Source organism: Vipera berus (assembly GCF_964194415.1).
Source record: "Vipera berus genome assembly, chromosome: Z".
NCBI lineage: Eukaryota > Metazoa > Chordata > Lepidosauria > Squamata > Viperidae > Vipera > Vipera berus.
In genome coordinates this window covers 124,654,218-124,667,332 of record NC_138205.1, presented here as the reverse complement: position 1 = coordinate 124,667,332, position 13,115 = coordinate 124,654,218, and the positions used below count along the sequence as shown (strand labels likewise).

General features: G+C 40.4%; 1 protein-coding gene across 3 annotated transcripts in view; it reads right to left on the bottom strand.

Annotated features, from left to right (window-relative positions):
• Nucleotides 1–13,115, bottom strand: part of KMT2C (lysine methyltransferase 2C) — a 179,476-nt gene that overhangs the window by 81,105 nt on the left and 85,256 nt on the right. For all 3 annotated transcript variants that reach the window (XM_081344870.1, XM_081344871.1, XM_081344872.1), the window contains 4 exons: nt 5,951–6,113; nt 4,956–5,127; nt 1,613–1,727; nt 223–395 (listed from right to left, as the gene is read on the bottom strand). In XM_081344870.1, coding sequence (XP_081200996.1) covers nt 223–395; nt 1,613–1,727; nt 4,956–5,127; nt 5,951–6,113 — 623 coding nt within the window. The remainder of the gene's footprint in view (nt 1–222; nt 396–1,612; nt 1,728–4,955; nt 5,128–5,950; nt 6,114–13,115) is intronic.

The following is a 13,115-nucleotide window of genomic DNA, read 5'->3' as shown; positions in this document are numbered from 1 at the left end:
TGAGAGAGTTTGAGAATTGAATTTCATGGCCAGTTAGCCTCAGTTCTTGTGCATATTACTATTCTGTGAAATTAAGCTAAATTTTCAGAAAGATCAGTAGTGGATGCAACAGGTAAGTACCAAAAAAGAGTAATATTGATATATTCTTCTTGAAATGATTTGGAAACCATTAACAACAAGTAGAGGATTAAATTAAGGTAGAATAAAAAACACACTTCTCACCTTTTACACATATGACAGTGCAACCTTTCTTTTTGCAAGTTTGGATAGGGTGATTTTTCACAGAAAGGGCAAGGCAGGTTGTCTTGTTGATGATAACAATTGTCACACATAAGGCAATTGTAATGCCATTGGCTACTGATCCGTGTGCCACATTCTGCACATACCCTGCAGTTCTGGAAGTCCAAAAAATGAGCTTTTTTTAGCCACATTATTTTATGGTATCAAAACATCAGTTAACTCAGCAACTTCAATCAACTAACAATGCAGCTTATATTTCATTTCATTTCATTTTATTAAATTTATATGCCGCCCTTCTCCCTGAGGACTCAGGGCGGCTCACAACAGTAAAAATTAAAAAACATAGAGTAAAAAATTTAAAAGAGAATTAAACAATAAATGCAAAATTACAAGACAATTTAACCCAGTAAAAAGCCTAATTAAAAATCGTAGTCAGTCCAGACCCGCTTGTTGGAACAACCACGTCTTCAGGTCACGGCGGAAGGACCAAAGGTCAGGGGCCGTTGGCAACTCCGGAGGCAACTCATTCCAGAGGGTCAGCGCACCCACAGAGAAGGCTCTCCCCCTGGGGGTCGCCGGCCGGCATTGCCTGGTCGACGGAACACTGAGGAGGCCGACTCTGTGGGAGCGAACCGGGCGATGGGAGGTTGACAATGGCAGCAGGTGGTCTCGCAAGTACCCTGGGCCTAAGCCATGTAGGGCTTTAACGGTTATTACCAGCACCTTGAATCGCACTCGGAGGGTAACCGGAAGCCAATGCAGCTCGCACAGGAGTGGTGTAACATGGGAGTACCGAGATACTCCCATAAGCACCTGCACGGCCGCATTTTGCACCAGTTGAAGCCTCCGGGTGCTCTTCAAGGGCAGCCCCATGTAAAGAGCATTGCAGTAATCCAGGTGAGAAGTGACGAGGGCGTGGGTAACCGTGCATAGGGCATCTCGGTCCAAAAAGGGGCATAACTGGCGCACTAGGCGAACCTGTACGAAGGCCCCCCCTGGTCACGGCCGTTAGATGTATATATAGACCATTTTTAAATTGCCCCCTGATCAGCAATTTATATCTTTTAAATGATATCTTTATATTGTTAAAGTTTATTTATACAACTATTTATCTGCCACCTGCTCAAAAATGCCTGGGCAGTTTTCAATACAATATAATGGTAGTAATAACAACCAATAATTAAAAATGTAAATAAAATTCCATTCTGTCATTTGAGCAGCAGCATTTCTCAAAAAAAAGAAAAAAGAAAAAAAAAGAAGGCTCTGAAGAAGAACATCACTCCTAACAGCCTTCTTGAATATTACTCTTAAAATCAACTTACACTTCAATTTGACACAAACTCTAAATTTAGGAAATTGAATTTAAACTTACTTTGCATTTCCACCCATTTGTTGGTACAGAATCCATAACTGGTTGTAAACAAAAAGTATGATACCCTTTGTCACATGTATCGCATACAAGCATTTTGTTGTCTTCTCCAGACTGCCTAAGGGATAGATCCATAATTTAAGTTACATTGGATCAAAAGATAAAATTCTTTAAAGTATGAAGCAAGACAGATGAATGTAACAACAAGAGCAGGCAAGTAGGCTAATGAAATGCTAAAGTCTCACTGAAACACAATGTCTGTGACTAATGTCATAGTATCAACCCTTTTCTAATGGATATACCATTTCAAGTATAAGAAACAGAACACAATCCTAAAAAGCAGAGCTTTTCAACCTTTTCACCCATTGTACCACTTTTAGGATATGGCAACATCCGAGGACCACCAGTCACCTAGCTCCAGCCATCTCTCGCTCAGGCTTCTGCGGTGCTGCCACCGGTTCACCTCATTCCCCTCCCCTACTACCACTTTTCTAGGATGGCCGCATACCACCTGCCAGGTGCCAATATACCATAGTGGTACCCATACCACTGGTTCAAAAGCCCTGTCCTAAAGCATATTATATTCATGATGCATGTGTGTATGTGGCCTCACAAACATTAAGGAATAAATACAGCAATTTTATGTTATCAGGTCTCTTCAGAATGTAATAACATGAAACAAGATTTAAAAAGTAATAAAATCAACAGTGGTTAAATAAATTGTGGAGTGTAATACAGATTTGCCTTGATTCTGAAACTGACATGGACACAGTAAATAGCAAACACAGTGTAAAAAGTTGGGGATGCATTTTGTTTTATATTACCGGTATATTATGTTCAGCATTTATCTAAAACTACACTACGGATTTCTAACTCGGTTGAAAAACATGCCCAAAAGATTACTTTCTCCATTCTTCATAGGTCACAGACCACATCTAGAGAAGATTGTTTTAGACTGGGCAGAGTCTGACGTGGAGGAATCTGATGGTCTTGAGCATGTTATCTGGACTGAGTTCCATCCTGTTTCCCCTGATGATGTGGACAGGATGAGGAGGAGGCTGAGCTCCACCACCTGTTTGTTGGACCCGTGCCCCTCCTGGCTGGTTTATGCGGCTCGGGAGGAGACACGAGGCTGGTTCCAGGCAGTAATAACTGCTTCCTTGAAGGAGGGTGTCTTCCCCGCCTCCCTGAAGGAGGCGGTGGTGAGACCCCTCCTCAAGAAGCCTGCCCTGGACCCAGCTGTTTTAAATAACTATCATCCGGTCTCCAACCTTCGCTTTCTGGCGAAGGTTGTTGAGAGTGTGGTGGCGCATCAGCTTCCTCTGTTCCTGGATGAAACTGACTATCTGGACCCGTACCAATCGGGTTTCAGGCCTGGGCACAGCACGGAGACGGCATTGGTCGCGCTGGTGAATGATCTTTGGCGGGCTCGGGACAGGGGTTGTTTCTCTGTCCTAGCCCTATTAGATCTCTCAGCGGCTTTCGATACCATCGACCATGGTACCCTACTGCGGCATCTCAGGGGGTTGGGAGTGGGAGGCACTGTTTTGCGGTGGTTCTCCTCCTATCTCCTGGGCCGCTCGCAGTCGGTGTTGACGGGAGAGCAGAGGTCCACCCTGAGGCCTCTCATTTGTGGAGTTCCTCAGGGGTCGGTTCTCTCGCCCCTCCTGTTCAACATCTATATGAAGACGCTGGGCGAGATCATTCGTGGTTTCGGGGTGGGGTATCATCAGTATGCTGATGATACCCAACTTTTTTTCTCCACCCCGAACCAACCCAGCGATGCCCTCACCGTGATGTCCCGTTGCCTGGAGGCGGTCCGGGTCTGGATGGGGAGAAACAGGCTTCATCTCAATCCTGCCAAGACTGAGTGGCTGTGCATACCGGCATCTCGGATCAACCAGATTATTCCATCTCTAACGATGGGGGGTGAGTTGTTACCCCCCGTTGATAGGGCTCGCAACTTGGGCGTCCTCCTGGATTCATGGCTCAATTTTGAAGATCACATAGGAGCCGTGACCAGGGGGGCTTTTGCCCAGGTTCGCCTGGTGCGCCAGTTGCGACCCTATCTGGACCGAGATGCCCTATGCACAGTCACTCATGCGCTCGTGACCTCTCGTTTAGACTACTGCAACGCTCTCTACATGGGGCTGCCCTTGAGGACCACCTGGAGGCTTCAGCTGGTGCAGAGTTGTGATGGGGGTTTCCCGATACTCCCATGTAACACCCCTACTCCGCGAGCTGCATTGGCTTCCGGTTGCCCTTCGGGTGAGATTCAAGGTGCTGGTGATGACCTATAAAGCCCTAAATGGCGAGGGTCCGGGATATCTGAGGGAACATCTGCTGCCAGCATCAAGCTCCCTTCGTCCAGTGCGCTCCCACAGGGAGGGTCTTCTCAGGGTGCCGCCGGTTAAAGATTGCCGGCGGGTAACACCCAGGGGGAGGGCCTTCTCAGTGGGCACGCCTGCCCTTTGGAACCAGCTGCCCGCGGAGCTTAGGACTGCCCCCGACCTCCGTTCATTCCGCCGGGACCTGAAGACCTGGCTCTTCGAGCTCTCTGGCCCAGGCTGAGAAATTTTTTTTTAACTTTAACTGGGGTTTTTATTTTTTCTCAGGGAATGATGTAATCTTTTTAATTGTTTTTAGCTTTTGTATTGATTTTCTTTTAAATATCCTGTAAACCGCCCTGAGTCCTTCGGGAAAGGGCGGTATATAAATCTAAATAAATAAAATAAATAAATAAATAGAAGAGAAATCATTACAGGCAAACAAAAATGGCGGAAGAATCAAAATTTCTAGGAGCAAACCTATTTAGGTTATGTAGTAAAGCAAATACAGTAAAGTGTCATTTGTTGACAATGTCATATCCACAACAACCTATCTTCTAATGAACCCAACACCCCCCCCCAAAAAAAAAAACCATAGGTTTTACTTCATCTTTTCATAACACTACAGGCAAACCTCGCTTACCAACTGCCTTACTTAGTAATGGTTTGACGTTACAAGGGTGTAAAAAAATATGACCCTCACAACTTCCTATAATCACAAATGATTAGCATTTATGTGCTTTCTAATTGATTAGCACTAATCAGAGTTCATGGAGAACACAGAAGTAAAATTGTAAGTCATGATCATGTGGTATTCCACTTAATGATATGATTCACTTAATGACAAAGCAGAAGTGAAGTCATGAGGCTATCATGATCACAATTTTCCACTTATTGACTGCAGGACTTAGTTGAGGAGTTTCTAGTCCCAGCTGTGGTCACAAAGAAGGGCTACTTACACACAGTAATTTAAAATGAGATACCAGTGCCATAGCACTTTATATTCCAGTTTTGCTTACTTGCAGTTCTGGCACACTTTACAATCTGGGCACTGCCAACCTGCCCGTTTGATAGGGGTCACTTGTATATCCAGGCACATTCCATGATAATGCTGGCCACAGGTTGTACAAAAAAGTTGATCTAACAGGTCTCCAGGGCTATCACACACTGCACAGTTAGCTTCTTCCTTGGCTACAAATTAATAGAAGAATTCTGTGTTATTTTATAGGGGAAATAACCTTCAAAAGATGAAACAGCTAGATATATTTTTTTTTAATTCTATAAATTTTATTCAGGTGTTACATAAGGGTTATGCAAGCAATATTATGAAAATATGGACCCAGAAAATAAAACATTTAATGTCCATATGACTGTTATTATATACAGATTATATTTAAAATTAAAGCAGGTGCTAGTGAAATTATTGCCATTACTAAAACATGAGTGCAGCAGGAACAGCCATTTATATTTCAAAAAAGATGTTGCAAGATGAGAGAGCAGACCAAATTGATCTTAAATTAGCTGATAATAAGGCAATCTGACTTCTGTCGTTTCTCAACATTTAACTTGAACTGCTACTAGATAGTAGAGAAGAAAAATTAATTTTGCACCATTTCCTTGCCTATAATCCTTTATATTGGGCAGATCTCCCTATTCCAATTCCTTTTATTTTTTAATTTATTCCTTCAATTTATATAGATGCTCATTGTGCAACCAATTCCATTTTTTTTAAAAAAATCAATGATAGGAAAACAACAGCCAGGGAGCCAAACCAATCTGCACAAATAATATCCAATCAAATCCATAGAGATTTGAAATAACTAAACAAACATTTGATTATGAACTTCTTTTATAATAGGGTTACTTCAGTGGTGGGATTCAGCCAGTTCGCACCACTTTGGCAGAACCGGTAGCTAATTTTTTGTTACCCAGGCCTAGAATGGACTTCTGGAAGCAGCATCCACACACAGAACCGGTTGTTCACATAATTGAATCCCACCACACGGTTACTTACATCTTCGTGGAGCCTGATCAATATGATCTGGACAAAGAAGGGAAAAGTTATTAAAGTCCTGAAATGCGCCTGCTCCAGCAGCACACGGGTAATGATATATGTGGGTGCATTCCTCTTCACAGCATTTGATAGTGGCTCCAAGGTGCTTGCAGTACGCACATCGCTGAAATACAAAACACAGGGCCCCTCAGCACTGCTTCTCAGAATTTTAATACTCTGCTTTCTCCCCTAAATTAATTCCTTCTTTGAAATAACTGAAGACATAGAAATTTGTCTCAGATCTGTCTAAAATTTATAGCTGCCTACCAGAACTTAGATTGCCTATTTCCAAATTCACTACTTATTATAGCAACTGGAATACACACTTTGTTCATATCATAAATTAGCCACTCAACAGGTGCAACGATAAACAAGTAAATGCCATATTCTAAAATTGTAATTATATCAATAAATGGATTGAATTCAACCTGTACACTAAATAAATAGAATATTCTTTTCCCCGTTTAAAATCCTTCCTGTACCTTCAAACGTTTTCTATTTTGAGATTAAAATGTAGAAACAACAAATGCTGATCCATCAATTAAGCCATTGTAACACACTAAGGCTTACAGCTCATTTCATTAATTTCATTTATTCTTAGTGCCTTAGATCTAACCACAGAGTAGATTTTCTGTTTATGTATAAACATGCAAAAGAAAATATAGAAGTAGAGCAGAATTTTTGTTGTGCCCCAACTAGTGCCAGGAAATTCTCTGTTGAGAGAATAATTTGTCATTTTCCATTATGCTTTTTAAGTCATATGACAAGCCCTATACTTTGACATTTTTATTTATGCAACTAGCCTTGAGAAAAGTAGAAAAGAATTTATAGTGCCAGGTAAAGAAGTATGGGTAGAGAGTGAAAATTTAACTGTATTTGATCTTTATAACTCATATAATATAAGTATGCTGGCAATTAAAAGCATTTTACAACTTTACCAAAAAAAACCCACTTTATAAACCAAGTGGTGTGTGTGTGTGTGCGCGTGCACATGTGTGTGTGTGTAAAATACAAAACCATTAAAGCTACCAAGGTTTACAGAATTCATACAGAAAAACAGCCAACTACCAGATGTAATAAACATGCTCAGGAGGCTTTGGCAACAGCTGCTAAGAATCTTATTTTTTTCTCCACAGCAAAAACATTTGTATATTACAAATAAGAGGTTAAGATTCAAAAGACTTGGGTGTATTGTTTTATATCAGTCTGACTCTTAACAAAGAAAAATTTACAAAGTACATGAATAAAATGGTTTTAAAATTGTTACAAAAAAAACCCCATTTTTTAATCAGAGGAATGTTTCACAAGGGGTTTTTAAAAATAGAAACCACCTATAATTCACAAGGTATATCATGTAAAGCATGAGACCTGTTTGGTCTACTGCAGGGGTAGGCAACCTTGCCTCTTTTATGACTCGTGGTCTTCAACTCCCAGAATTCCTGAGCCAGCATAGCCTAGTCTAGTGGTTAAAGGCACCATGCTAGAAATCGGAACTGCGCTCAAGTCCACCTTAGCCATGAAAGCTGACTAGGGCCAGTCACTCTCTCTCAGCCCAACCTATCTCACAGGGTTGTTCTTGGGGGAAAAATAGGAGGAAAGTGTATTGGATATATTTGCAGCCTTGAATTGTTTGTACAAATAATAAAGATGGGGTACAAACAAACAAACAAACAAACAAACAAACAAACAAACAAATAAATAAATAAAAGCAGTGTTTTTAAGATGGATGAACTTCAACTCCCAGAATTCCCCAGCCAGTATGCTGATTGGGGATTTATGGGACTTGAAGTCCACTCGTCTTGAAATTGCCAAGGTTGAAACCACTAATGTCAAGCCATAGAGTACACTGGTATTTCAAAGCAAAGCATGGTGGTGCAGTGCAGAATTGAAGGCAAACTCTGTCCACAGCCTGGAGTTCGATTCCAACAGGGCTTAAGGGTTGACTCAGATTTCCATCCTTCCAAAGTCGGTAAAATGAGGACCCAGATTGTTGAGGGCAATATGCAAATAATGCTTCTATGTTGTAAACTGTGCCCAGAGAATGCTATAATGCATTATGGGGCGGTATACAAGCCTAAATGCTATTGCTATGCTATTGAAACTAGGCAATGACATCAGCACTAATGATGTAGGATAGGGGAGCTTGGGTTCAATTCCTCCTCTCACTACTGAAGCCCATTGGCTGACTTTGGACCAATTAATCTCTTTTAGCTCCTGGCCAAAGTCCTGTTCCCCTCACTCATGGAAGTGTAGTAGTTAAAGGGCTGGGTAAAGAATAGGAAGACTCATGTTCAGGTTCACCTCACAGCTTCAATTGTTTACCGAGAGAGTTAAATATTAACTGAGTTAAATATTCATTCTCCTGCCCCATCTTTCTTGGAGACATTTGATTAGCCATGGTTAATTCTCTATTTGTCTGATCTGATCTACTGGAGTTCCTCTTAGAGTGCAAATATTTCAACACATAATTTTTATGTACAAGTTTCAGTGCATTCTTATCAAATGATGAGCAAGCCTAATATTAAGAAGATAAAATCCTGACACAGTATGATTGAAGAAATCACAACAAATATGATAGGAAAATTAGGAGATTGATGCTATTTTGACTTGTATTTTTCTTGCGTGTTAACCTTACCATTTTCATGAGTTATTCATGATCTGGAATTTCAATCACTCCAATTACTCCAAACAAAAACAAAGTGGAGAGTGGAGTAAAAAGCAGAGCAGCTCACCCATCTCTTTCTCCCCAAGCCTCAACCTTCATTCCCATCTAGCTATAAAGAAAGAGGTTGCTAGGAGATCACAGACTCCTTTCAGTAGACAAAACTCACTCATTTCCTAGAGTGGAAAGTCATACTGAACGGAGCAGCACGATTATGTTCTAATTACTAAACGTGTTTCTGACATTGTAGCCACACATTGTGATTTAAGCTCTCTATGAGGAACAGTCTAACTAGGGAAAAATTTATTTGTCCTTCCATGATAACTTTCTTTCCTCGCTACTGAATTGTTCATTTGTGTGGCTTTATCAATTCTCTGAGAACTTTAACATTCTACCTTTAAATAAGATTCCCCAGATGTATCATAATTTTTTATTGCTAAGCTGTATATACAGAGCTAATTTTGGAGAAAATTAATAGTTGATGAAAAAGTAGTAGCTTAATTTCTACACCAACAAAAGCTATATTAATATAACCTGTTGTTTCCTTTTGGACTGCTCTATTTGACTACATTAGTTGAATAATTTTTACATTTTTCATAGTATATTATTTCACAAGCATTTACTAAATGAATTCAGGAGAAAAATGTTTCCTTTCTTTCTCCATAACCACTTTCCGCTATCTTTTAGTTCTACTAATTTCCTTTTTTTGGCAATATAAAAATTTAAATATTTCAACTGGTCTCTGTGCTTTGAACAATCAATAAAACTACCCTTACGGAACTATTTGGCAAAATGTTTTACAAAAATCCTGCAGAACATTATGTGAACACTTAGCAGAAGTTGTACTAGTTAAATAAATTTAGTATTATTATAGTTTGCCTCAGGGCTTTTTTTCTATTAAAAAAAAGGGTGCCGGAACTCTCATCTTGTTAATCTTTTATTTATATAAATTTATTTATATATTTATTTATATAATTAAACAATTATATATTCAATTCTTAACATACATTTAATTTATTGTATTTAAGGCAAATGTTCATAGAAAATTCCAAACTTTGGTCCAATTCTCGTCTGGCAAATCTTCTTGACTCCTTTCCTTGCTCTTAGTATCTATGGCTGAATGTCGTCCTCTGAGTAACCACAGATCAACATACTTTAAAGGATCGAAAAGTCTCAGAGGTGGTCCGACAAGTTTGATGAACAAAAGTGCTGAAATTTGTCTTAGTCTTTAACGAAGCTCTTGTTGGGGTGGCAATTACATTCATCTGTGAAAACCCACGTTCACATTCACTTGTAGAAATAGGAATGGTATTCAGAGTCCGTATCAAATGCAAGTTTTTCTGGATATGTCTTTTCGAGAATATATTCACAGAATCCACAAATCATTTCTCTTCCACTTCTCCAAATGTCAGTTGAGTATTAACATCTTCAGGCCAATGTTTTTGATCAAGTACGAGAGACCAATACGCCCAACTCATCATCTTTGCTATCAAGTAATCTTTTTTCAATTGACTCTTTCAATTTTGTATAAAATATACTTGGGTCAATGGGAGGATCCTTTTTTGAATCTCTTTTGTGAAGTAAAACTCCACGAAAGCGAAGATCACTTACAGCAGCAACAGCACATTTATAATAGGGCCCAAAGTTCTGTCTTCTTTCTTCAAAAACTTGTACCAGTATTTTTATTTTCTTATTTGCCTTATATAAGTTGATGTTGCGGTCCTGTAGATCCAAACTTAAATCTGACAATTCTTGGAGAGCGTCACACATCAATCCTAGGTCCAATAAAAATTCTGTAGATGTTATTTTTCTCTTCAAGCCATCATAAGTGCATTTATCATTTTTATCTCTTGTAGGATCATGCATTGCTTGTTCAAAATGATACACAAGGGATTCAAAATTATTCCATACAACCAAAACTGTACGCAAACTAGATGATACCCATCGGGTACTTAAAATTCTTCTAATTTTCAGCAGCTCAGTCCCCAGTAATTCTGCACATCAATGCAACTCTCTGCTATTCTTTGGTGAAGCATGGTATATGACATACAGTTTATTAATAAATGATTGGAATCTATTTATTCCTGAAGTTTCCTTGGCAGCATCACTTACTGATAATTCTAGTCTGTGATTAGCACAATGCCAAACTGTAATAGAAGGAAAACGTTGTGACAGCAATTTTTTCACTCCACTTTTACATCCCATCATCACAGTGGCACCATCGCATGTCAGAGAAATCAAATATTTTTTCTGACATTTGTTATTCTGGGGGTTGAAGGGTGAGAGCTCCCCCGGAGCCTGAATTAGCTCCGGACTCGGGGACTCCTCTGTTCCAAGGCTTTGGAACAGAGCAGGACGCTGCAACCATCCCTGCAATCAACATTGTATTTTGGATTACTTGGATGCAGGCAGAGCTGTGCAGGAGAATTTTGAAACAGCAAGTATATGATCTTTAACTGTGGTTTATACTAAAAGAAAGGAAGAAAGATGGCACAGGAGTGAATTGTCAGTGAAAAAGAAAAGGACAAGGAATATATCATAAAATATAAAGACTGAGAAGGAAGAAATTGTGTTTTTTTTAAAGTCACTCTGCGCAAAGTATTTGAAATTGTTTTAAAAGTGAATTTAAGGATTTGGATATTTAATATTCCATCTCTTCTTATGGGGGGGTGAGTCTTTACCCCCCGTGGATAGGGCTCGCAACTTGGAAGTCCTCCTAGATTCACGACTCACTTTGGAAGATCATATAGTGGCCGTGACTAGGGGGGCTTTCGCCCAGGTTCACCTGGTGCGCCAGTTGCGGCTCTATCTGGACCGGGATGCCCTGTGTACGATCACTCATGCGCTCGTGACCTCTCGCCTGGACTACTGCAATGCTCTCTACATGGGGCTTCCCTTGAAGACCACTCGGAGGCTCCAACTGGTACAGAATGCAGCCGCGAGAGTTGTCTTGGGAGTTTCCCGGTACTCCCATGTTACACCTTTGCTCCGCGAGCTGCATTGGTTACCAGTTGTCTTCCGGGTGAGGTTCAAGGTTTTGGTTATGATCTTCAAGTCCTTACATGGCATGGGTCCGGGATACCTCGAGGACCACCTGCTGCCGGCGTCAACTCCCCTCCGCCCTGTGCGTGCCCACAGAGAGGGTCTCCTCAGGGTGCCTCCGGTCAGGGAATGTCGACTAGTGGCCCCCAGGGGGAGGGCCTTCTCTGTGGGTGCTCCGGCACTATGGAACCAACTGCCGGTTGAGCTCCGGATGGCATCGGACCTCCGCTCCTTCCGCCGCAGGCTGAAGACCCACTTCTTTGAACTAGCTGGTCTGGCCTGATGGGGAGGGTTTTTTTTAATGGGTTTTTTATTATTTTATTGTCATTGTATTTTAATTGGGCATTGGTTTAATCTCGTTTTAATTTTTGTACTGTTATTTATTTATATATGCCCTGTTAACCGCCCTGAGTCCTTCGGGAGAAGGGCGGTATAGAAATTGAATAAACCTGAAACCTGAATAGGGGAGAAACAAGGTTGCAAGCTGAATGGAAAAGTGAAAGTGCGCAACGAAAATTAATTGGGTGTTAAAATGGCTTCTAAACCAGCTAAAGCTTCTGTTCCTAGAAGTGCTGGTGCGTCACCAGTTCAGCATTCTTCACTACAGGCATTGATGCCACCCCCCGTGGCACCTGCACCCGCATTAACATTAAAAGATTTACAAGATGCTTTAAAAAAATCAATCTCAGCAAATATCTGAACTTATCAATGAGAAGAATAAAGAAATACGAGAGGACATTTTAGTGGCTTTTCAGGGGCTGGCAGTTTGCATTGAGTGTTTGGATGAACGTGTGGAAGAGGTGCATCAAAATAATTTGAGATTGGATGCTAAAATGTCAGAAGCTGAGAATTAAATGGATAAAAATGAGGACAAGGTGGTTATGATACAATATAGAGATATGGAGTTTGCTTTGAGAATAAGAGGATTGAAAGAGGACCCAAAGGAAAATTTGAAAGTGTTACTGGCAGAAGCCCTGGAACCGATTTTGGGGTGCCAAGCGGAAGAAATTATAGGAGATATAGATAAAATATTTTGTGTTAACTCTTGGATTGCCAGGCAAAGAAAATTACCTAGAGATGTGGTTGTTTATTTTACAAAGAGATCGATCAGAAATGTGATTATTCAAGCTTTTTATAATAATAGATTTAAAGTTGCTGATCAAGAAGTTTTAATCTTGAAAGAAATTCCACCAAGAATTTTAAGGAAAAGGGAAGAATTTACTTTTTTGGCAGATGAATTAAAGAAACACCAGCTTCAGTTCAGATGGAAGATACCAATAGGTTTGGTGGTGAATTATTCAGGTACGAGATATCATCTCAATACAGTTTTGAAGGCACGAGATTTTTATTCTAATATACTGAAAGCAGGTTCTCCGCCATCCCCAGAATTTAAAGGTAGGAAGATGGAGCGCGACAGACACA